Source organism: Doryrhamphus excisus, chromosome 2 (genome assembly GCF_030265055.1).
Source record: "Doryrhamphus excisus isolate RoL2022-K1 chromosome 2, RoL_Dexc_1.0, whole genome shotgun sequence".
Taxonomy (NCBI): domain Eukaryota; kingdom Metazoa; phylum Chordata; class Actinopteri; order Syngnathiformes; family Syngnathidae; genus Doryrhamphus; species Doryrhamphus excisus.
Window position 1 is genome coordinate 17,133,430 of NC_080467.1, and position 26,806 is coordinate 17,160,235.

General features: G+C 40.4%; 1 protein-coding gene and 1 long non-coding RNA gene across 5 annotated transcripts; one reads left to right on the top strand and one right to left on the bottom strand.

Moving 5' to 3' along the window:
- Positions 1–3,187: 3,187 nt before the first annotated feature.
- On the bottom strand, positions 3,188–8,400 carry LOC131108631 (uncharacterized). Of its 4 annotated transcripts, none has more exons than XR_009120494.1 (6): positions 7,239–8,400; positions 6,525–6,713; positions 6,307–6,376; positions 6,028–6,205; positions 5,655–5,822; positions 3,188–5,490 (listed from the first exon to the last, which is right to left on the bottom strand). It is a non-coding gene; the product is annotated as an uncharacterized LOC131108631 (long non-coding RNA). The 4 variants fall into 4 exon arrangements; XR_009120495.1 differs by having other exon boundaries at positions 8,257–8,393; XR_009120496.1 differs by having other exon boundaries at positions 5,659–5,822; positions 6,525–8,400.
- On the top strand, positions 4,021–24,130 carry zmp:0000001301 (uncharacterized). Its single transcript, XM_058059691.1, has 17 exons — positions 4,021–4,122; positions 4,215–4,257; positions 9,400–9,478; positions 9,558–9,646; positions 9,753–9,899; positions 12,439–12,490; positions 12,589–12,689; positions 14,350–14,435; positions 17,584–17,665; positions 17,765–17,850; positions 17,932–18,019; positions 18,079–18,127; positions 18,196–18,286; positions 20,527–20,627; positions 21,904–21,988; positions 22,096–22,200; positions 23,812–24,130. The coding sequence occupies exons 1-17, from the start codon at positions 4,081–4,083 to the stop codon at positions 23,914–23,916; spliced, it is 1,431 nt and encodes a 476-aa protein (XP_057915674.1). The 5' UTR covers positions 4,021–4,080; the 3' UTR covers positions 23,917–24,130.
- Positions 24,131–26,806: the final 2,676 nt, after the last annotated feature.

Genomic DNA, 26,806 nt, shown 5'->3' on the forward strand with positions numbered 1-26,806 from the left:
ATGAGGCGAACAGGCAAACTCCACACAGAGATGGCAGTGGGTGGAATTGAACACGGGTCTTATATTTTTAGAATGTTAAATAAAGGATAAAGAAAACCATCCAGCTGCAAATGGTCCCCAGGCAAATGACCCCAGCTAAAATAAATACCAAATACTCATTAACATGAAGCAAATTGGATGTAGCGTTGTATTTGTATCTGTTGGCTAATTCAATAATGCCCTCTGTATCAGTATGTTTGTTTGCATTGCTAGGCAACCATGTACCTGCCAGGGAAGCTTAGCCTGCCTGTCACTTGAGCAGCCAAGGCTCATCCGTGGTTAGTACAGCACCAATAAGGGCGTAATAGTGCAGGTAAACCCAAGAAGAATCAGCTTTGTGAGGTGAGCCTTCCACAGGTAGGTCTCATTCAACTAAAAGCAAATGCCACCAACACATTTGTGTATGTATGCGTACATTGCTAAAATGAGGCCCAACATATTATATTTAATTAATTTATTTGCACTTATTTGCATTGAATTATGATTTGAGAATATGTCTTTGTTTTAATTCACATGCATAAAGAAAGATGGCACTGGCCAGTGGACATTGGCTGGAGAAAGACATGAAGGGACGGGTGCCAAGTCCCAGGTGGGTTGCATTTAGATACCTCAAAATACAGCAATAGAATGACTTGTACAGTACTGTAATCTTGTGAGATCTTGTGACACTGTGACTAATGAATGATGATGTAAGATGATCTATCACTATCTATGATAGTGCTTCTATAGACAAACAGACCTTTGCGTCCCACAGCAACTAAGGTATTGTACATTCCAGGACCACAGAACAAAACCACAAAACCTATAGGCATAAAGACATAAACATTCATTCATTCATTCATTTTCTACCGCTTTTTCTTCACGAGGGTCACGGGGAGTGCTGGAGCCTATCCCAGCTGTCTTTGGGCGAGAGGCGGGGTACACCCTGGACTGGTCACCAGCCAATCACAGGGCACATATAGACAAACAACCATTCACACTCACATTCATACCTATGGACAATTTGGAGTCGCCAATTAACCTAGCATGTTTTTGGAATGTGGGAGGAAACCGGAGTACCCGGAGAAAACCCACGCATGCACGGGGAGAACATGCAAACTCCACACAGAGATGGCCAAGGGTGGAATTGAACCCTGGTCTCCTAGCTGTGAGGTCTGCGCGCTAACCACTAGACCGCTGTGCCGGCCGACATAAACATGTAAAAGAAAAAAATGTACATTTTACCTGTACTATCATGGATTTAAAATGTATTGCCAATTTATGGTGAATGGGATGTGTTCTGGAGAAAAACAACAAAATGGAAAATTTTGAGCAAAAATATGCAAATTTGCAGGACAGTGAATGCTAATCTGTGGAGTCAAGCCTGTTTATGTTGACAAGGGCAACGCCCCCCTACACAAATGGCTTGACCCTCCCCAAATCAACATTATCAGATGTGAAAACTCCACCAGAAAAAGCACAAGACAGCTCCACTCATCGCTCATCTCCGTGGCTGTGCTGCATGCTTCTTCACAGCCAAGATAGTCTGGAGAATATTTTATTTTACTATTCATGTGCACTACCGCTCAATTGTTTGGGATCACTTGGACATTTTTAGGCCAGTCTGATATATGGCTTTTTCTTGGCAATCCTGCCATGAAATCCAGCATTTGAAGTCACCATTTCAGTGTTGATACTGACACTGGTGTCTGATTCATTTTAATTGTGTGTGAAATGGATACAAATGTTTGTGAAATACATAAAAATGCGTTTTTCTTTGGAAAACAAAGACATTTGCAAGTGATCCCAAACTTTTGAGCGGTGTAACTGTCAGGAACGATGACATATGTCCCACCAGGTGGTGTATGTGGTGCGTGTTGCACATTGTGGCCTCTGATGTGCAGTCCAGTGGGCCCTGTGCATTTAACGCCAATGAGAGGCGTTCATTGATTGGTTAAGATTACACTCTGTTATGTTCAACCCTCCCATGTCTTCTCTCCTCCCTCTTTGCTACTTGCGCGAGTGGGAGGGATGAAGGCGTGGGTTCGGCGCTCATGAAAATGGCAAAGCGTGCTGGCCACACCCCTTGGCTAGTCTGGTGACTGGGATGGGAGTCTGGTAAGGCTCCTGAATGGTTCAATCATAAGACAAAGAGCTTGGGGAAGGGTACCTGAAGGGGGAACTCTAGTCCACTGGTAGGTCCTGGTTTCCGCAGCCCTTGGGGGTGCTGGGGGAGTTGGAGCTACAAGCTGGACAGGGCTGCTGGTGAGAGGATGTTAGAGGGTGAGATGAAATTGGGAGATGGCTCGGAGGGCCCAAGATGATGTTGGAGAGAAGGGATGAGCCTAGTGGTGGGCAAATCCGTTCATTTCAGTGAACTGGATCATTCCGTTTCATTCAGTAAAATGATCCGTTCATTTTGGTAATTTCGGTCAATTAGCCTGGGATCTCCCTCGGTGCATAAACCCGGTCAGCCACGTCGAGTCAGTCCGTTCACTCGTGTTCACGTTCGTTCCGACTCAACAGTGCAACAACACATGATGACTAGTGGTGTGTCGGTCAGGAACGAACGGGTCAAAAGAACTAGTTCTTTTTTGTGAATGGAATGAACAAGGTCACCGACAATGTCGGTCAATCTCTCGGTCTCGGTCAATCAGTCAGCTAACCCCTCCCACCCACAGAGGGAGGCGTGATGATAGGATAAGACAGGCGAGCACGCAGATAGTCCCGCTCTGCAAAAGGAATGGTTAACTGACTCGCCAGCCAATCAAAAAAAAGCATTTGCAACTGAAGGGACTGAACGGGTATTTTAAGGGCGGAGACCTTGTTCATTCCATTCACAAAAAAGAACTAGTTCTTTTGACCCGTTCTTTCATGACCGACACACCACTACGCTGTGCTGCGCCCGGTCTATGAAAGTAGAGCCTCAAGTCTGTGTTCTTGTTATTGAAAATTGCCCGCTTAAGCCGATATCGACATAAATGGTCACCCGCTTATGTTGATATGATCACCATTATGTCATCATAATAATTTCAATGAAAAATTGGTCTGTTTATGGGGACCTGTGTTGTACTATAGTTGACATTACTATTTTTAGTAAGCAGCGTGACTGTCATAGTACGACTTCATTGCTTTACGGTTCAACCCCAGGATGCAGAGAACAGGACCAAGTGCAGGTAAATAATATTTATTCTGTGCAATAATAGCAACAGAAGAACAAAGCAACTCAGGTAGCTGACGGACAAACGATAATAATCCCACACAGGGAGACGCACACACCTGAACTAAATAGATACTCAAATTAGGGACAGGTGTGGGTAACTAAGACAACGGAGGCAGAAAAGGCAAAACAGGAAGTCAAATACAAAATAAGAGTCCAGAAAGGAAACCAAACAAACTGTCACGAGGGAACCCACACAGGGCGTGACAGTGACACAAATATATTAAAGATAAATAAATAAAAAGATTAAATCCATCCATCCATTTTCGTCCGCTTATCCGGGTCCAGGTTGCGGGGGCAGCAGTCTCAGTAGGATGGTGGCGCCCTTGACCGCCACCCAACACACAATGCACCGGACCCTTATGCTTGCCCCCGTAGGTAGTGGGTGTACGAGGGGGAGAGCCCGTGTGGCTCCTTCATGCTGGGCCCAGGCACCAGGCACCCCCGGGCCTGGCTCCAGGGTGAGGCCCCGGTATCCCACATCTGGGCGAGGTACGGTTCCTCCTCTATTAAATCCAATAATTCTATGATTGTAATACAAAAAGAGAATATCTCCTTACTTTTATTCCTGTGATTGTCCTGCACACTGGAAGGACGTTGCAAAGTAGGGAGAGACAGGCCTATCAATAATGAAAGCACATGTTTGGTTATAGATCTCGACTTATAGGAGCGTGAGACCGTGAGTAACGTGAGCCCACTTATTACGCCTCTTTTAACTAGCGCTTTTTCTTTTTTTTATACAGTGTTAATCATTTATGGCACAAAACACTGTAACACTTCCATCTCTGCACTGTCTGTGTTTTTGTGACAGATACGGCCATGCTTTAGCTGTGGCAGGAAACATGGCCTTTCTCTTTGGAGGAGCCTCCAACCTCGCCCAAGAGGTGGCTTGACACAAAACTGTTTTTTTTGTGTGTGGAATTTGTGCTGTCACACTGATTTTCCAGTATGAATTTGTCTCTGGTGACTAATGTAGGAGGACAACCCTGTCTACTTCAATGACTTCTACATGCTCACAGGTACAAAGACTCAACACAATTATTCATTTAACTGCACACTGTAACAAATGTTCCTGTTAAATTACAGTACACTACTGGCAGCTACAATCGCCAGCTTCAAACTGTTATTTTACGGTGTGCTACTGTGATCGACAACAACAGTATACTACTGTAAAAGTATTACAGTACTGTGCTGTAGATAGTATAACATTACAGTAATATACTGTTATTTTACAGTTCCTACATTATTCTCAATTAAAGACTTACTACTGTAAAATTACACTGTAACAATTTTCCTGTTAAATTACAGAGAATTTACAAAGAATATAAATCACACAAATACGTATTTATTTAAACGGGCAGTGTCAACATGAATACTGCTACTGTAAAATACAATAAGAATAATCAAAGAAACTAAAAACCCTTAGATATCCCAGATAATTAAACTAAATAAATTCTTCAAATGCATGTATGAGACCTTACCAGACATGAAAACACAACAAAACCGTTTCCATACTATTCTTTTTCATAGTGTCTTATCTTACCATATTGAACTTTACCTTCGATCAAACAATTGGGCTGAATACCGAAGCAACTAATACACGGCAAACACAGTAAGTGACTAACAAATTGTGTGAGGAATGCTTATGAATGTGTACTGTATCTAAATGTACTCCAATGTATTCTCTGCTGTTTGCAACCATGTATCAGTAAGAACAGTTTGAAAACACACTTTTCCAAGACCATTGTGAAAATACACACCAGTAAGAACTGAATATGAATATGAAAATATTCATCAATTGCAAAATTTCTGAAGAAAACTGTAGGTATGCTGGTGTTTTTCCAACTTAAAATAGTCCTGTGAGGTACACATATGTTCTATCAAAAAGCAGTTATATATACAGAACATCAATTTCCTGCCATGTATGGAAATATACAGCATCTCAGCAAGAACTTATATAACTTAAATATGCATCAATGGCAACATTTGGGGAAAAACAAGACCTTTTAAAAGAGTTCTGTAACATAGTCTCTTAGTAAAGTGGTTAGGTAGGCTTGTTCTTTACCTCAATAGAGTCCTTTGAGGCTTGCGTTTTACCTTTACCTAAAGAGTTCTGCAAGGTAGGTGCATGTTTATCTTCGTCTGAGTAGGCGTGGACAGTCCTGATTCAAAGCAAAGATTATTTAGTCAGAGAGAGATGATCATCATGTTCCCGGCCGTTGTTGGTCTCTATGGCTAGCAGTGTTGATGCTCTAAAACAACAGCAAACAAAATAATCAAAATAAGTCAGAGATGTACAATAACATGACATGCTTATAAAGCTGATCATATCAGAGTCTTTTATGGTTTAATGTGGCGATGTCAGTCAGAACAACATATGGAGTTAAGAGCATGAGACAAGAGATAGCTCACTGACCTACGTATATGAAGTCCTATTCAAAGTCCATGAGGTTCTTCAGTAGTGTGGAGACATGTGTATTCACTGTGGCAGACTTCTTCTGGAACCATCATACCAGTCTTCTTGGAGACACCCTTTCCTCAGGTGGTCTTCCATCCTCTCTCTGGATTGATATGAATGAAGCAACTGAAATCAGAATAGTCTATGATTAGAGACTGAAAGGAAACTATATCTTGGAACTATTCTAACATGCAACATGCAAACTCCACACAGAGATGCCCGAGAACCGCTCATCCACCGTACAGGCTATTCAGGTTCCAGTTTTCACTAATTCAATAAATAAAGTAAAAAAAAATCCATAATGACGACAAGGAAATGAAATGATTCTTACCTGTGAATACATTCCAGAGTACAAGCTGCCCCCTCTGGATGTTGAAGGTTGAATATGTAGTAGACTGCAAAAGCAGCCAGTCCCATCAAAAAGGATGGCGTGATGCCCTGAGATATTATACGCCCCTCCAGAGTGATCATCCAGCATCCAATATTGACATTCTCTGTTCCACCTGAAACTTCAAGTAACATCATCAACATCATTTGCTTTATGTACACATCTATAGTCTCAAAATAATGACCAATGTAACATATGAAACAATGAAAATGAAATGCTTACCAAGCAGTATCAGACGAGGACTTGCAGCAGGAGTGAAGGTTGTTTCAATGTCGGCTACAAAGGCAGACACCTGGAAGGAACAAAGACAAACCATATTATGGAAAATAATAAACAATCAAAAAACAGAAGCACTGGGTGAGAATAACTTTGACCTATTGTAAAAATAGATATGACATTCAATATTTAAACACGTGGCATGAAAGAGAATATAAACTTACTGCACTTCTCTGAAGTGTGCCAGGAGCAGCTGAACCATCTCTGTACCTTCGCTGTTACAGAGGATATGTTTGTTGGTCAGTTTTACTCTGAAGTATTCTGTGATGGCTCTTCCACGTTCCTCAATACTGAGTTCCAAGCTACGAAGCCCATTGGTGTCTGTAAGCAACTCAAAATGGGCGTGGATGTACCTGAGAATGAAAAGAAAAGGTCATTTGATTTTCTTATCTTCACTGTCAGTTGGTGCGGCACGGCAACTAACGTAACCTAAAGTAACGTAAAGTAAAATAACGTAACGTAACGTAACGTAACGCAGTCTAATCATAATACAAATCGTTACACCTCATGTAAACGTTGACAGAAAGTCAAATAAAACCCACCACAGCCATCTCTGTTACTCATTTAACTCTTCCATCAACCACCAAGTGTTTAGTTTGTTCGAGATAAGTCCTTAATTCTGTCAGCTCGATGTAAAAATATTTTGGACGTGCTCTTTCTCTCCCCTGCTTTGCTGAGTGACCAGTTTGTAAAATTAACTGGAAGAAAATTTAATGGAAGAAAAAAATCAACGGTAAAAATGTTGCTAACATTATTCAAATCTTAGCCTCACTGATGAGTGGCACTGAAAATCAGGCACTTGCTAGCTAGCCAGTTTGATTTCAGTCAGGTGGCTTCATTCTGCTGTAAAAAATAGAGATTAGTTAGTTTTTACTTACTGTGTTATTTGTAGATGCACAATTGGAAGAATGCAGACAAAGCAAGATTTCCTGTTCATGGGTAGCAAACATGTCCCCGCTGCGCAGGCAGGAGAACTTTCCCTCGCAAGTTTGGCACGCAAGCAGTGTGCAAGTATACTATGACCTGCACCTCCTGTCTTTGTCAGTTCATATTCATGTTAAAGTGAAAGCTACCTCAATCAATACCCTATACCCAATACCCTTTTGCTTTCTCTCTCATCCATGACTGAGATGACCACGGTCATTGAGCTGTACTGCTCTGAAAATCTGAAGCTCCGCTGTCATTTCTGGGTACATGATACCCTCTGGAGGCGCACAGAGCTCTCTAAAACTGTAAATACAAGTCACAAGATAAAGCAGCAGCTCATCAAGCATGTGGTCAAAGTTACCGACGCTGCTGCCAGATGTAACAATGCTAACGAGTACGATGCTAACTTGCTAATTGGGTAAAATTATGTAGTTTCATTAATGCTCATGTTAAAGGTTAAATAACTGTTAATACTGTTCATTTGAATCTGAAAAAAATCATTTCTCATTTCTCTCTATAAGTTTTTCTTATATGCTGTTTTATTATTATTGTATTGATTATTACTGAATGATTTATTCATTTTCTTTATTCTTGATTTGTTTATTGAGTTTTTATTTTATTTTGTGTAGAAAAATACAAATTAAGATATTTGAGAACAGTGGAATGTTTTATCAGAGCTTTTCTTGTGTAAAAGCGGAACCAAAGCACTGAAAAAGTGTAAGATATAGCACAAGCAAAAGCATTGAAGACAGTTTTTTTAATTGATTTTTCCCCCTGTTTTTAATTTGAAAAATGTTTTTGAAAACCCAGCCTCACCCAGAACTTAGCTCCAGTGGCCCCCAGGTAAATTGAGTTTGAAACCCCCGCCCTAGACTTACGTATCCATTTTGCTAACCCTGATATTGTACGTCTCTGACATATTTATACATATTGTAATGCCCCGGTTGTGGTTAAGGAAGAGACACTCACGTCGCCGATGCACTTCGTCGCTTTATTGATAGCGGTCAACTTTATAACTGTTCACTCACACCCGGACTGCTGTGGGCCACAACCCACGCCAACACACGTACGCCATTCGCTCCTAGCTAGCGCTCTCTCTGTCCTCTCGCTCACCTATCGCCACACCCAGCCTCACTCTCTGACTTGTGACGTAGCACCGTCACCTTCCAAGCCCCGCCCTATTAAAGGCCCAAACACACAAAGTCACAGATATTACAATATTATACGTAGTTTTTTTGCGTGATAGGCCCCTAGGGCGGTCGTTATGACGGAGGACGCGGGGGTCCCATTAATTAATTCATTTAGACAGGAATTTCTTCTAGAAAACATTCAGTTTTGATATTACTGTTTTGTAGCTTGGAAATGGTGAGAGATGAATGCATACTGTAAAAGCTTTTTTTGTTGGAAACTGATATTTTGCCGATACTTACCTATTTTCTACTGCTGAGTACTAAATAACTGAAGAAGGTAGAAACAAACTTTCTTTGTGATGAAAGATGAGAGTCTAATCTTTCCTTAGGTAGGTTCCTAGAACACAATATTTTGTGCGTCTTCAAGAAATTAATCAAAATCTTCAAAGATGGGGTTGAATTTAGAAAAATAGCTGTGTTTCAATGAGCTAATGAAAGGAAAGGCATACAAAACTGTGGTGAGACCAGCCATATTGGATGCTGAGGTTCTCAATGGGAGTGACCAGGACGGATAGGATCAGGAAGGAGTACATCAGAGCGACATTACATGTTAGAGGCCTTGGAGATAAAGTCAGAGAGGCCAGACTGAGATGGTTGGGACATGTCCAGAAGAGAGATAGTGAATATATTGGTAGAAGGATGCTGGTAGGAGGCAAACCAAAGATATGGATGTCACAATCTATGGATGTAGTGAAGGAGGACATGAGGGTAGTTGGTGTGAGAGACACAGATGCAGAAGACAGGGTTGGATGGAGGAGGTTGATTTGCTGTGGCGACCCCCATAGGAAAAAAGGATTGTGATTTTGGGGGGAATGTGTCAACCCTGAAGATTTATGTTGGAATAGTTTGAATCTGTTGGGAAATGTGGGTGGAGATGATTGTCAAATCATCATTCACACAATCAAGATATACGTATCTACAGTTTCTCCAGATGACATCAAGTGGGAGGAGATTCCTCAGAGTGGAGAAGTTCCCCCAGCCAGAGAAGGACACACCCTCTGGTAAATGACCGTACACGATGTCACATTCAAAGATCTGCAACACAGATTGACTTTACTGTAAGTTTTTCATCCCCTTCAGTGTTGTTAAAGGGAAACTGTATCTATTTGGAGGACTGTCCCATCCTCAGGCTACCGAATGCCTTCCAGGAGTTTACAGTTTTGACATCAGTAAGTTGTAATGCATGACGCAGAGCAGATGATGACCACCGCCTTCCTTTGCATCGCCACTGTCTTTAGAATCAAACAAAGTTGTGAAGTTTCAGTTTTCCATCAGTGTCGCTGACCTGGGATTCCCTGACAACTGGGATCGTTGCCGTGAGAACGCTCGGACACAGCTCTGTTGCTGTGGGAGACAACATCTATGTGTATGGAGGCACACTGGAAGGGACGCCAACCGATGACCTCATGGTCTTCAACACAGGTCTAAATCATAGAAATATCTTTACAGGTGGTCCTCCGGTTACCAACAACCACATTTTGTCCCGGGCTGGTCTGGAAAGATAACTAACCTTCTAACCCTGAGTTGTTTGTAACAGCGCACAGAATCCATGACCCCTCTGGCATTCATTAGTATTCAATATGTTTATCCTTAATGATGGTTGGAAGAGTCGAGTTAGGACCAAAAGATCAGCAAAGATCGGAACTTATTATGATGTTCATTTTTATTGGTGATGGCTTTCCTTTTCTTTGGCGCACTGCTACTTGGGAGACATAATGAAGTTTATGTCTTTCTGCTGGTTCTAGAGAGTCTTCTGTTTATAGTTTAAGTTTATAACTAATCAATTATGGTGACCACGGAATGTCGCAACACGGAACGTGGAAAACCAGGGAGCACCTGTATAATAGATCAGTCTATTCTTTTCTCTGCTTTCGAATAAATATAGTACTCCTTCTTTTATGGCCATGATAAGTGAATTTCCGCAATGTAGGATTCCTTATTTAAAATACATTTAAATATCTTGATAGTTAGGATAGATAACATAATTCACAACTTTATAAATACAGTTTTTAATATTATTAGAGCCCTCTAGACATGAAATAGCACCCCTATAGTCACCTTAACACACATATTTCTCTATAAAGTAGACATAATAATAGAAATTAAGACATACCGACTCAAATGTGAGCATTGGTAGAGTTCCTTTTTGTTCCACTTAGTGGCCAGGGTAGAATAGAAGACATTAAAGACACAAATGTATACAATTTAAAATTAAAAAAAATGCAGTGAAGGGTCAGAGTTCAGGAGCTGTTCTGCTGTAGAGACAAAGATTAACCTTTGACCTATGAGCCATTCAAACACCAAGTGTAGTGTGCTTGTAGGACCTGAGCAGTGTAAGTTATTTACTGGTTGTAATGCACAGAGCCCAAGCAGGGTGTTCGATGATTGCGGAGCAAACTGTGGTGATGCTGAGCAAGCGCGTTTGGTCCTGATGATTAAGTGAATAAAACCACAAGATAAATGACAATGTTAACATGCTCGCAATAATGGAGGGGTAAAAAGTCATTTTTTTGTTGGCTCTGAACAAACTCATCTTAATCAGAAGATGATGTCTCTGTTGGCACTTCTTTTCTGTGTTGGAGTGAAACCTCAAAAGGCTGCCCAACCATATACAGTAAACCTCGGATATATCGGATTCAATTGTTCCCACTGGTTTTGTCTGATATAAGCGAAATCCGTTATATGCGTATACCGGAAAATGTCAGTTTTACGCATATATCGGATTTATATCCGGTATATGCGTAAATCGGATTTTATCCGTTATAAAAAGGCACTTCCTTGACTATGTTTCCAATGTACCTGGACTGGGCAATGAAAAGAGACGTAAGGTAATGAGAATTTAACTTTATTGGACTCTGAGCATAACAAATTGTTAATTAAGCTAGGCCCTGGCAACGCTGCAAATGACGTCGTATAGCGGCCTGTCACAATTCGGCGAATCGGAGCGCCACGATGCGGCCATCCGATATATGCGAGGGAAATTTAATGGAAATGCATTGGAACGGGACTGGAGATTTTGTCCGAAATAGGCGAAATCCGTTATGAAAAATCCGATATATGCAATGAATTTTTATTGGAAATGCATTACAGAAAAATCGGTTCTTTTTTATCTGTCCGTTGTGAGCGAATTTCCGATATATCCGAGTCCGATATATCCGAGGTTTACTGTATATACATATATATTTTCATTTTGTAAAAGATTAATAAATTGATAGAAAGAGTAACAAAGCCTATTAGTTATTAGTATCAACATTTCAGCTTTTTCTTTTGTGCTTTTTGCAAGCTACAGCGATATTATTATTGTAGCAGCTAGCATGAAAAACTATATTTATCTGGCATGCTAACACGATGATTCGCTAATCGCTAGTGTCAGTGTCATTCACAGACGGAAGAGTGGATAACTAGCTCTCAATTTCGCTACCAAGACTCAACAAGCTGCTTGTTTGCCGTCAGCATTTTTTCACCTGAGGACTGGAGCACAGGTCATGTGCTGGAAGACACAGACACACATCCCAATGAGAGCGGACATTGCCACGAAAAGAAGCTTTGTAGTGTTTTGAATAATCAAAATATGGCAAGATACTGCAACTATTGCGTGTTATCATCAGTGCACGTGTATCAAACCATGCAACGTTATCAGAGGGTTTTATTATAGTCCAAATAATAGGTGTGTCCCAATGACGTGCATTGTTAGCTAGCTCATATCAACTTGTTTTCTCGTGCTAGAATGCACAGAAAAGGGGAAGAAATATGTGTTCATGTTTCACATTGTGACTGATGGGCAAAATGCAGTTCCCCTTTAAGCAAATTTGTCTATTTACAGTACAGTACATGTCGTCATGTCCTTCATTTCTTGTCAGCCCAGCTTGCTATTATTCTCACTCCTATTTTCAAAATCTAACGTTTAACTGTTGAAACATGTCAAAGTGATGACTGCAGTTGAAACATTTTCATGATTCAGTATCTCACACTTGGACACCGGTTAAGACGAGCGGCTCCCCACCTCCACCTCTGTGAGTATCTTTCTCTGGTACTTTGAGGGGGTGGGGGGTTGTTGCATGTTACACCACATTAAAAAGTATATATGTGTGTGTGTGTGTATGTGCTTTAGGTCAGATCAACGTTTTGCTCTAGTCGGTGATCAGGTTTTCATGTTTGGGGGCTATGGAGCAAGTGGAGAATTCTGTAGAGACCTTCATGTCCTCAACACAGGTAAGCTGGTCTGAATGCAACTGGCGCAGAGAACCATCCATTTCCTATACACTTGTTAAACTTGGTAGCTATGGTACCATCATGGTAGCATCATGGTACCATTGCGGACACGAACGGTAAAAGCCACTTTGCACTTGGAATTTTGTGGCTACACTCTATCATAGTTTCAAAAGAAATACTTACCCGTGCATAGAAATGGTTGAATGATGTAAAATACAAAACATAAGGCATTCAGAAGACACATATATATGTATGTGTAGTATTCTACACTGGTCACTAGGTGTCAGTAATGTTACTGTAAGCATCAGCCTTATCGCTTTATTGCATGTTTGAATGATCTCACAATAAGCACAAGAATCCGTAACACATGCTACTGTTGTGGCCGTGACCCACGTCAAGCTGAAAATCAATTCTGAACCCTCGACGTTACTTCCTGTCCACCCCCGACTCAGATCTGCTAGTACTGGAACACACAGACCGCAACACACACAAGTCTTATTCATTCATTCATTCATTTTCTACCGCTTTTTCCTCACAAGGGTTCCGGGGGTGCTGGAGCCTATCCCAGCTGTCTCCCGCGATTCCACCCTCGGGAGTTTGCTTGTTCTCCCCGTGCATGTGTGGGTTTTCTCTGGGTACTCTGGTTTTCTCCCACATTCCAAAAACATGCTAGGTTAATTGGCAACTCCAAATTGTCCATAGGTATGAATGTGAGTGTGAATGGTTGTTTGTCTATATGTGCCCTGTGATTGGCTGGCGACCGGTCCAGGGTGTACCTCGCCTCTCGCCCGAAGACAGCTGGGATAGGCTCCAGCATCCCCCGGAACCCTCGTGAGGATAAGCGGTAGAAAATGAATGAAAGTGTAAAGGTGACTTTAGGGGTGTTATTTCATGTCTGGAGGGCTCTAATTATGAAGGTCGTAAACAGGTTTTCGATGTGGCAACTACGAAAATATTACATTTATTGATAAGGAATCTTACTTCAGGGAAATTCACTGATCACTTATTACCATACTCTGGACATCAAAATGTGGCAAAACTGGTAAGTCACACAATTCTGTCAGAAATACGACAACATTTATATGTTTGAAAGTATGGTTATGACACCATTTTAATATAATTTCTTTTAAAAAATCTTCTTCCTGTAATTATGACTTTATTCCCATAACTTTGACTATATTCTCTTGAAATTATAACTTCTTCTGCAACCTAATGTTCCAACGATTACAACTTTATTTGTTGTTTTGTTTTTTGTAAAACTGCCACTTTTATAAAATTATATATTTCTTTAATATTACAACTTTATGCCATTAAAATGACTTTATTTTCATCAATTGTAAACAAATGTTGCTTTTCCTTTACCCCTGAACACAGAGAGCCAATGTTGGAAAAAAAGCCATCCCAAAATTCTTTCAGTGCTCACTTCCAAATATGGATACCTCATGATGTGACACTTTGGCATCGTTTAACATGAGAATGCAACATTCTACATTTATAGGTCAGAAAAGTGGAAAAAGCATAATAGGTCCCCTTTAAATTATATATTTAGAACATGCCGTGAGCCCCCAGGCTGCATTTTGAACACCCCCTGGTTTAAATATACTTGCATAATACCTCATGGACCTATGACAAACATTTTATTTACTTTTTTTAATTATAGAAAACCTGGTGTGGCAAAAATGGGAGACAAAGGGAGAATTACCTGCAGCCTGCAGTGGACAAACACTGACAGCACACCATGACAAAGTAACGGTACACACACACACACACACACACACACACAATATGTAATTTATTCACATATCATCAGTATTACTGCCCAGTAATATAGAATATTATAAAGTTCAAATGTAATATCTTTAAACACACAAAAGTAATGTGGACAACAATTCCCAACCCCATCACTCATCACCACAATCACTACAAAGGAAGAAAGAAGCATGAATGCAAAGACAAAGCAATGTTGTGATGTTAGATGTTGCTTCAGTTCAGGCATTGCTTGCAACTACTACACAGGAAGCTAAACAGCTAGTCACACTAGGGATGTGGTTGGGAAAACACTGCCTTCCTGCATTTTGCTAAAGCATTCCAACTCACGAGGTCAGCCCTCAGCCTTAATCTCTCAAACATCTCAACGACACTCGCCGCCAAATCCTTCTTTATAACGAATTACTTTTTAAAGGAAAATTTCCAAACATTCAGTATTTGCGAGCAATCCACATCAATAATCGTTGCTTTGTATTGTCTATATCTGGAATGAAGCATTCCATTGCACATACACATGTTGCACCTACATTCAATGCACAAAACAGTGGAACCTGTTGAAGTCAACATTACTGACCAATAATGTTGAGTTTCTTTTATTTTTGCTTTGGAATGGAAAGATTTGTGTTTGAGATTACAATTTGATACAATAGGCACAAATTTTGTAGACCAGGGCAGGTGCGCCAACGTGGTGTAGCCAGCGCACCTTGCAATTTTTGTGAGCACCGCAGTCAGGTGCAGCGCAGTGCACCCACGCCCCCGTCCCTCCCACTGGTGCACGTGGCAAAGAGGGAGGAGAGAAGGCCAGAGAGGATTTAACACAACCGAGTGTAACCTTAACCAATCAAATGAACGCCTCTCATTGCCTTTAAATTCACATCAGAGGCCGCCATGCGTGTCATTCATCACGTACGCCACCTCATGGGACACGTCATCTGTTCCTGACAGTTACATTAAACACAGCAGCAGGCTAACCCAGGCATCTTGCTTGTTTTGCACCAGCATTCCTGCTCTACATCATCAAATAGGAGAACCTTTGATGGTATATTCTCCTCCTCATCCTTCTTGAGAAAAAATTAGCAGTTAAAAAATATATACAGATTTGAACAACAAACTTTATATGAATCGTTGTTTTTATTCATTATTAATCATCTAAAGCAGTGTTTTTCAACCTTTTTTGAGCCACGGCATGTTTTTTACATTGGAAAAATTTTGTGGCACACCACTAACCAAAAATGTTACAAAATGTCACCACGACCTCACACGTGCATCAATAAGTCTATCGGAGGAACAAGGTAGGTGTTGCCACACGGACCAATATTACATTGCTCTGCCAGTCTTTACACCACAGACACTCCACAGTAGCCACGTTTTTACATGACCACTTTTTCTCTTTCCGAATGACCTTTTGGGAAACAATGGTATCCATAGAAAGGAATATTCCAATCTCTTGTCTACATGCGCTGTGAAAATCAAACAGAATAGTCAATGGGTCATGCGCAGTAAAACTTAAACATCAACATCACGTGATACCGGCTTCCCCAAGTTTTTCTTTCACTTGTTGGAATTACTCCGTATTGCCAGTTTTTCGTCTGTCCAGTCTTGAAATTTTGTTTGAATCAAAAACAAACATTTCTTAGTCCAGTGCCGATTGCTGGCCTCCATTTTTAAAAGTGAAGAACGTCTTGATCTACGTGTTACGTCATATCTGAGCATGCGCTGAAAGAACGCACCCGGGATAAATTTAAACAGGAAAAGATCAAATTCAATCTTGCTAATATTTTATAATTAAACTCAGGACATGTTTTATATAGATATATATTTTCTTTTTTAATAAAACTGGAATTGTGAATAAAGTATAGAAGGGTTTAGATTCTGTTCCACAGATGGCGCTAATGCACACGAAAGCTGCTTTCCAACCGCCAATAAACAACAGAAGAAGAAGAACACCACGAAGAAGAACGCTCCCTAACAAATTTCCGTTTGAGCGGGTACAAGATACCTCAATTGGAGTGGGGAAAGGAATATTCCATCCCTGTTCAATTCTTTCCGTTTGAGCAAATATACCAAATGTAATTGGAATATTTGGGTCCATATATTCATGGCTATTGACATAATATTTGCAAATGATGATTAATCAATGTTAATGCTATAAAAAGTGATATTGGATAATTCCTCACGGCACACCTGAGGGAATGGCGATCTGGGCTATGAAAAAGATTCCAGGACAGCCATGGAGATGAGCGATGAGTGGATCTGTCTTGTGCTTTTTCTGGCAGAGTTTTCACTTCTAAAATGTTGATTTGGAGGAGGCAAGCCATTTATTTAGGGGGACTTCGGGACATCCAATTTACCACTGCGCAGGGTGCGCTTCACATGCGCCAAGAATAGACCAGTAGACCAGGTCGGAGCTGGTGAGCTTTCAGCGTTGTTATGAATTTGCCACTGTGCCAAGCTGAAAACGTAGACATCTCCCTATGTACACCGCCACGCCCATCTTGGGTGACCAAATTACCAAATTAACTGGACCAAATTACCACTGCGTGGGGTGCGCCATGTATTGCCACCCTGCGCTGCACCACAAAATTAAAACCCAATCTCTGTACTTTTTGACAAATTACAGCGTAGTCTTCCTATTCTTCTTGCTGGGTTGTTTGCATCTTCTGGTTTAGCCATTGCACGTTAGTACATGACATCATCACACCTGCCCTCTGCAGGTTGTTTGTGTTCCCACAAATCTCCAGCAGACCAGCAGTGGAGTAAATGATAGGATCTGATTATTAATGTTATTATTATGCATTGTGTAAGAAACAAGTATTGTGACATAAACAAGGTCAACTATATAAGCTTTTGCTTCAGCCTACTCCTTTTGGGCTTGGAATCAGATTTGAATACAAATGTAAATAATGGAAAGTTATATTTTGATTGATGTAAGAAATGCACTGTAATGATTCATATATTTGCCCAAATAAAGGAAAAAAAAAAAAAAAAAACTTAAACAGATTCCACTAACTAATTGACAGTATACTGTACATATAATTTATAGTATTATTTGTGAATTGATTGGATGTTGTCCTTGTTGTTTCTGCTTCTATATGCTGGATTTTTCACATGTTCAAATCCATTGGAGGATCTTTACCTGTTTGGAGGAAAAAGCACCCAAAATGACGGCCCAGTGATGTCATCCAACGAGATTCATAAATTCAGTATTGGTGAGTGCAAATGCGCAAAAAGCAAATTAAGGCCTTAATATTTTTGATGAAGTGCGTACATTGCACATTTTCATAATGCTATGCCCTGTACGTACTCAGCTAAACTAAAGTGGAAGGTGCCATTGTATGTCGGCATTCCTCCAGCAAGGCGAAACGGACACATCGCTTTCATCGTTCACAGCCATGTTAGTATACGCCACATACTGATGGATCATAAATATGAGGCATTTAATTACTTCTTAAAGTACTGTTTGTGTTTTGGACAGCTGTACATATTTGGGGGGAAGAATGAAGGGCAGGAGTTCAATGATCTGAAAGTCATGAAACTGATTAATCCCTCAGAAAGGCAACCAGGTATTTATTTATTTATTCAAGTGTAAATGACCTTTTGAAGACATCTTCTCACCTCGCAGTGATGAAGGAGATTCTGTCTGAGTTTGGGCTTCAGGGAACCGGCCACAGGTGTGTGTTTTCATGTTTGACTCTCTTGTTTCAGTTTTGACACTTTGCTTTCATTCTGGTTTGGACAGTTTCACTCCCACTAAAATCCCCAATGTTCGCTACGAGCTGAGCAAAACCGCTCCAACATACCCAGCCAGGAGTACAACTGCTAATGCACAGGTGACCTGACTCACACACACACACGCACACACAGACACACTCAGTCAAATGGCGGATTTTTGAAATAGTCTTCTATAGTCTCTGATCCGATACCGATCCTTTATTTTTTAACAATAACAAGCTTTGAGTTTGAGAGTGAGAAAACATTCTAACTACATTTATGGGTCAAAAAAGTTGAAAAAGCATAATAGGTCCCCTTTAATAAAGACCGATGTACAGAAACACAAAGTGCCTCAGCTTTTGTTTCCTGCTGCTCATTTTCCTCACCTTTCCACCAACCATGAGACCAAAAATGACTGCTCACTTCAAAGAGCTGGCTTGTGTTGTTCACTTCAAAGATCTGTTTCCTTCCCTATCGACCGGTCAGTACTTGAGGAAAGTCGGAAAAATCAAAAAAAAGTTTATTAAGTCTTACTTGCAGGTAAAAACTTCATAAATAAACCATCATAAATAAAACTGAGTGTAGACCAGGCGAATCACTGGCATACAGCGCGTCAAAGGCTCAATGCACCAACAAAGGAAGAAGCACCCTGCTGAACTAAATACAACAATCAACAATTACAACCAGTAAGCGGGAACGTAAGAGTGTAAACAGGACAGACCAACACAGGAAATAGTACAAAATAAGAGCACGAAACCAGGAACTAAGGCTTACAAAGGGAAACAAAACAAACTGTCACACAGGCAACAATGCAGATTGTGACAATTTCCTGTGTTGAAATGTACCTGGTAAATTTGTTTTCATGGTAAAATACAAATGTTTGTTTGTTTCTTTTGGCTTTTTCCTTACGGAGTCGCCAATGTAGCAATTACATACATAAAATAATATATATATATATATATATATATATATATATATATATATATATATATATATATATATATATATATATATATATATATATATATATATATATATATATATATATATATATATATATATATATATATATATATATATATATATATATATATATATATTAGGGTGCATCAAAAAACACTATTGAATTTTGATATGGCTGGGTACTAAAAGTGTTCCAATATATGTAGAAACAACACATACTAAATATTTTTCCAATACATGATTATTTAGGGACGCCACCATACATCTGTTTTTGTGGAATAAAGTGGTGAACAGTTCAATGGTCGCCATGGAGATTTGAGGTCAGCAAAGAATGCAGCTCAAGAACTCTCATGTGATCTTTATGTTTTTGTTGGTATTTATACTCCTGTTACATATTACTAGCAAATTTGCGGTTTTGTCTTTGTAATTTGAATGATTTGTAGTCATATTTATAGGTATTTAGTGCTCATTGCCTCTACTGTAGGTAACATTAGCTAGCTACAGTTTGCTAATGACGGTTTGCTAATAGCTGAGCAAGCCTAACATTCATTCATTCATTCATTTTCTACCGCCTAACATCAATAACAGTAATATAGAGTAGACAGTATTACTGATGCTTCATATGTATTGAGAGTAGTACTGTAGTACTGTAGTTTGAATTTCCCATTCAAATTTGATGATTATATATATAAATTGATTATATATATATATATATATATATATATAAATACAATGTATATAATTAATATTTTTTTAAATTTAAATAATACAAGGAATAAAGAATAAAACATAAATGTCAAAGAATAACTCAATATATTATGCATATTATGGATAAAAGAGGCATAAAAAACAAATTTACAAATTTCCCCACTGAGGGACGAATAAAGGCATATCTTAATAAAAGTGCATGGCATGTACCACTGAAAAATCAAAGAGGTGGCTGGAAAAGGCTGGACTGAATGACAGCACAGGAGCGCTAATCATGGCAGCACAAGAGCACACCTAAACACAAGATCAATAGACCTCGTGTGCAAACCGCCCAGTAAAGATACAGAGACGCTGCAGCACATCTCAGCAGGTTGTTAGAAGTACACGGATAAGCATACACGTAGTAGGAGTAATGTACTGGAGGTCCCAGATTCAAGATGGAAGACACCACCACCGGTGGCTGAGAACAAGCAGACCGAGATCCTGTCGGACTTCCAGAGGACTTGGCATTTTTTATTGCTCTAACAACATCCTCTCTCTCATACTCACTCCGAAGTCAGTATCTCTTTGACTGTGCTACTTTGTTAGACCCTTATTCCTCTTTTTAACCTAACCTATCCTAACTCATCATATCGGTGTAGTTCATCCATTTTGCCATCAAACTGCAGTTTTTATTTTTCTGCTGCAGGTATTTGTCCACAGAGACTTCAGTGCAGTTCGAGACAAAGCCATGGCAATGATCCAGACTGCTTTCACTCTACTGGACCAGGAGTTCCAGAAACTGGATCGGTACCTTACATTAGTTGTACAGGGTCCGGCAAAATGATCTGACACATTTGTAGGTTAAATGTAAAAGTTAAAAGTAAAGAAACAAAAAAGTGTTTTTATTTTTGAAAAGTACTCCATATGATGCAATTTTTTCATGATGAGCATGGTGCTTTCATTGTGGAAACGTTTATCAAAACAAATGAATCGGTAACTGCAACACAACGAGCGTTCCGTTTGCACTTCAATCTTGGTAGACATGATTCTTTCTTTCTTTCTTTCCTTAATTTATTTCAGACATGCATACTATGTTACATTATTCTTTCTCACATATACACTTACAATACACTTACAATATATATATATATATATACACATATACACATATACATACACACATATCTACATATATATATATATATATATATATATATATATATATATATATATATATACACACATACATACACACATACATGCATACACACAACACCTCATTACTACACATGTCTGAAAAGGAGCAGGAAGAAGCAAAGCTTATTAAATCCTACCCCTTCTCCACGCCATAGCAGTTACCAATTCAATAAGTGATTTTTCCACACATATAATCACAGAATCTTACATAAGACAAAACAACAAAAGAAGAGTGGGAACATCGGACACCCAAGCAAAACCCCAGGACATTGCTGAAGCACAACCCCGCCAGTCAACCCACCTGGCCCCGACCCCGCACACCCCGCTTCCCTCCAATATTGATTCCGTACCAGCTCCAAACATCATCTTGTTATGGGTTACCAACTTCAAAGCTACTGGATCTGCATTGAAACCAAAATCAACCGGCCGACCTCGCACTGCCAGAACTGATTTAATTTTTCAAAAATAATGAAACAGAATGGCATTATATGTACTACAAAAATAAAAACACTTTCTTTACTTTATTCACCATTTATTTAACCTACAAACGTGTCAGCTCCTGTACTAGCACTAAAGAAAACCAATCCTTAGTTTATAAGACAAGTGAGTAAAAAAAATGTTTGACACTGTTAGCACATTTACCTACTGATGACGCAGCATCAGCACCAACTTGGGGGGGTTTAGTACCTTGCTCAAGGATACTTAGACATGATCACGGGAGGACCGAGGATCAAACCTGCAACCTTCAGTATTGGAGACAACCATCTTACCAGCTGTGCCATGCCGCCCCCTAGCCATGATTCCCTTTTTATTTTGCTCTTGTTCGACAAAACAAAAACAAATGCATACTTCATGACATGACTGCTCCTTGAAATCATCTTCACAGAGAGAAGAGGACGTTGTCAAACTCTGCTGCTGCTCTTCAAGTAGAGAGGGAGGCCCTGGAGGCACAAAAGCAGCAACATCAACAGGTTCATTCTTTACTACATATTCAGCTATAATCTTCTATCTGAGTCTATGTATGTTCCATACTGTATGTGTGTGTGTGTGCGTGTGTGTGTACATGTGCTTGTGTCAGGAGTTGCAGGAGATGCTGGATAGACATCGCTATCAAAATGAGGCGTGGCTTCGAGCCAGAGCTGAGGAGAACGACCAAGAGCGGAGGGATCTCTACAGACTGCGGGTCAATAATCATGCACACACACGCACACAGTTCAGTGCCTCAAAATCCTCTTTTTCACATTGTTCAGGGACGTTTTGTGTGACAACATTTTGTGGTTCCAACACAATCCCACAATCCCAGAAATGAGCCCCTAGTAACACAACCACCAGATTTGATTGGCGGGAACAACAGCCTTTATTGCAGAGTTGAATGATGAACAAGCACAATGATAATAGCAGTATAATCAGAATAATAACACCCACTACTGTTGAGGTCATAATCCCCCACAGGAACACATTTACAGCAACACATATGACTCTTTTCCGATTATAGTAATTTTTCTACCCTTTGTATTGAGTTGTGGACTCCTATAGAGCAGCGACACACAACAACCCACACAGAAACATTTCTAGAACTTCCAGAATCTGCACCTATTCCAGCTGTATGTCCTTGGAATTGTGCTTTCTGCCAAAACGGTCCACCCACAGCCCACCTCCAGGAACGCCCATTCCACTGAAATTGGTCACAAGCCCAAAGTGCTTCCTAACTACGAATGAACCGCAGTTTCTAATATAGTGGGTATAGGAGTTGATAATAAATGAATAAATTCTTTAGAGAACTAATTAAAAAGTGTTTAGGAGGTACTGGCAGCTCATGATCGTAGCTCAGGAGAAACCAGACATGTGGTTTTGCCTCCAACCTCGCCTGCCGGAGGAGGAGCACTCATTGTCGGACATACTTTGTCCGATGCACAGCATGTCCGACATTAATGCACCTTTCTTGGTGAGAGCGCGCTGTTTCGGCAGATATTTCACATTCCTGTTCACAGAAACAGTCCCGTGTGAAATGCCGTTGACAGATTATATATTTTTCTCTTGCTGGGAATCACCAAATACAATAACTTCTGCCTGAGCTTGACTCATAAAGAAAGAAGCAGACCTTGGGGGAGGAGTGAGAGCGTATCGCACCTACAGTCACGACCATAAGGAAGCTGTGACATCACAAAGGAACAGTTTTGCAACGCCCTCTGAAACCAAGCGTTTTCAGCCATGCCAATCATCTTTCAGGGCTGACTTCCAACTGCGCAAACCTAATTATCTGAGACTTTGGCATTGTTTAACATGAGAATACTACATTCTAACTACATTTATAGGTCAGAAAAGTGGAATCGGTCCCCTTTATTGGTATACTCTATTGGGTAAGACAGGTTTAAAAGTGACTATAGGGATGGTATTTTATGTCTAGAGGGCAATGTCTAATGGTAAAAAAAAATTATTCCAGAAAAACATAATCAGTTTTCTATACTCCATTTAAATATTCAATTTATAAGTAAGGCCTTTGCGGGAATTCATTAATGTCAGGTCAAACCGGAACCAATTAACTGCAATAAACAAGGGATTTCTGATTTCTGAAATTAAAACTACTTCTGGATGAACATGTGCGCCAAACTAACAAACTGAACAAAATGGAGCGCATACAAGGCCTCACTGACAGTTCCCTGCGACCCCCCATGGGGGTCCGCCCCACTATTGTCTAAGAGTGAAGCTATAAATTACAGTTTGATCACATGCTGGCTGTTAATAATTAAAGTTGAATACGGTGGCCTGTAAACTCTCTTTACTATTCTTTTAGGAGGAGGTGCTGCAGGAGCAAGACAGACTGAAGGAGGAGCACATCAGAATCCAAAAACGCAGTGAACATCTTCTGTCGGTTATGCAGCAATTCAAAGGAATGTAAACATTTTGTATTTCACATACAGCTGGATGACACAGTTGTACTCATGCAGTGTATTAATAACACAACAAGACGCGTGCCATAGTGTACGCCAGTGCTTCTCAAATAGCAGGGCGAGCCCCCTTGGGGGCGCGGTGAATTGTTCACAGTCATAGTACACCATTTAAAATTTGAACTAAAGTTCAGTTCATTTCAGTTTTTTTGGTAAAACATGAGAATGACAGACTGACCTTGTTTTTAAAAGAAAACTATGACTACCATGTTTACTGTTTACAATTATGTATCGTCCTTGTGGAATTGTAGAACAATATAGATTTGGTTTCTTTATTTACTGTATGCTTTTTAGCCTATGCATGATTAAGTTATTGCATATGGAACAAAGGTGTGGACAATGGACACAATTTTTGTTTTGTATTTATTCCTTGGTACTCATTCATTCATTAATTTTCTACCGCTTTTTCCTCACGAGGGTCGCGGGGTACGGCGGGGTACACCCTGGACTGGTGGCCAGCCAATCACAGGGCACATATAGACAAACAACCATTCACACTCACATTCATACCTACGGACAATTTGGAGTCGCCAATTGACCTAGCATGTTTTTGGAATGTGGGACGAAACCGGAGTACCCGGAGAAAACACACGCATGCACGGGGAGAACATGCAAACTCCACACAGAGATGGCCGAGGGTGGGATTGAACTCGGGTCTCCTAGCTGTGAGGTCTGTGCGCTAACCACTTGACCACCGTGCCGCCTCCTTGGTACTCCTTTGCTCATTTTCCAAACTGGTTTCTATGCTCTAACTTAATATTGAATCCTCCTTCACTGATATTCACTTATGACAGTCGGGTCTGGAACCAATTAACCACAATAAAGGAGAGACAATTGCATGCTTCTTTTACTGCACTTCATCAATACACAGTGTGCAAAATAAGATAAATACTGACTTGGAGTGATTTTTCCTGAGGTGTGATATTAGATACAAATATAACAAAGGCACATGTCCCCCCACCCCTACATAACCAGCACTTTATATCATGTTCCATGTGACAGGTTGGACGGTTTTGGGTTTTCCTTAGATTTCGAGTGACTTCCTGGTATGTGCTGTTATTGTGGTTCTGTGTTTCCTGTTTGACACGGCGTGCAGCTGCTTTGCGGTTGCTGGAAAGCGCGTGCAATGGTACCTGTGCTGGAAACTCTATCGGTTCTATGCGTGTGCAGAACTAAACATCAGGCACCAACATTTCTACTATGCATGTGCAATATATGTCACACCCACCTACTCCAAAAAAAATTTATTATTCATTCATTCATTCATTTATTTTCTACTGCCTATCCCAGCTGTCTTTGAGCGAGAGGCGGGGTACACCCTGGACCTGCACATATAGACAAACAACCATTCACACTCACATTCATACCTATGGACAATTTGGAGTCGCCAATTAACCTAGCATGTTTTTGGAATATGGGAAGAAAACCGGAGTACCCGGAGAAAACCCACGCATGCACGGGGAGAACATGCAAACTCCACACAGAGATGGCCGAGGGTGGAATTGAACTGGAGTCTCCTAGCTGTGTGGCCTGTGTGCTAACCACTCGGCACCGTGCAACTGAAATTACAACACAATCAATTTTTTTTCCTATATCATATCCATGCAAGTTGTTAAATTGTAAGTCCTCCTTTTAATAGATTTTTAAAGGGGACATAATGTGCTTTTCCCTCTTTTCTGACCTATACATGTTACCATGTAAACCTTGTTACCATAATGAGGTTTGTGCATTGGAAGTAAGCCCTGGCACCAGTTTTGGATGGCTCTTTTATTTTAACACCAAGTTCTACTGATGTCACTGCAACCCGGACTTCGTGCACTTCATAAAAGCGGACCTACATTTCTGGAAGTCCTCGGGAGCGCTTGGCAGTGTGACCAACCACAGCAGAGTGGGCTCGGCTGGAGGAGGAGTCAATTAAACAGACCATTTGGGCGTAAGGCAGGAATTCAAAGAAAACACTGCAGGAATAGGCACAGAGTCTGGGAGATCTAAAAAGCTCTCTGTGCACATTATCGTGTGTCACCGCTCTTGAGTCCAGAAGCCAATTAAACTTAAAAAGCCAAAAACTTACCACTTCCACACGGATAGGGAGAATAACTATTAACAGTTATTTAACCTTTAAGATGAACATTAATCAAACGTAATAATTTTTTCTGGGTACATGATACCATACAGCATCCATATCAAACTTGCGCGGGCCGCACTAACATTAAACTATCATATCAAGGCGGGGGCCTCAAACTAGTGTCCTGCGGGCCACATTTGGCCCACGGGCCGTGTGTTTGAGACCCCTCATCTAGGACAAGGACAGTCTGATGTAAAACCTACGACTCGAGGACCTCGCTGTCACCGTTCCAGCTAGCTAGGCCATGACAGATGAACCCCGGGTGTAAAGGGTGGGCCAGGAATGCCCACACTGTACTCCACCTTAAAACTCCATTGCGTAGGCTCCAAGGACATGCCCACATGTTAGGATGGATGGTAGCCGAATTGTCAGGATTCATCCATCACTCCACTTTGCTTATGCTTGTTTGCAATCAAATATCACCGTATTTTTTTGTGTTGTTTAATTGTATTTATTCCGGTATATTACACGTAACCGGGTATGATGTTTTACTCTGCGTTGCATCTGGGCATGCGCTAAGTGCATTGCGCAATTGCCCTTTAAATATCACCTGAAGGAGTGTTTTGGGTGTGTCATCATTATCGCCGCCAAGAGTAAATACTGCTTAAAAAAACTACCAATATGTTTCATTCTAAATAACACACTTCATTGTTATTTTATTTCACTTTTTTATACTGTTTGAGTGTCTTGTTATGAGCAGCACATTTCTGCATCTT

Bases quoted from the DNA above. Each gene is read 5' to 3' on its own strand.
- zmp:0000001301 (XM_058059691.1), top strand. From the start codon at position 4,081: ATGGCCTTTCTCTTTGGAGGAGCCTCCAACCTCGCCCAAGAG. The intron at 9,900-12,438 runs GTCTAAATCATA...TTCATGATTCAG, and splicing joins CCTCATGGTCTTCAACACAG to TATCTCACACTTGGACACCG. The intron at 21,989-22,095 runs GTTCATTCTTTA...TGCTTGTGTCAG, and splicing joins AAAAGCAGCAACATCAACAG to GAGTTGCAGGAGATGCTGGA.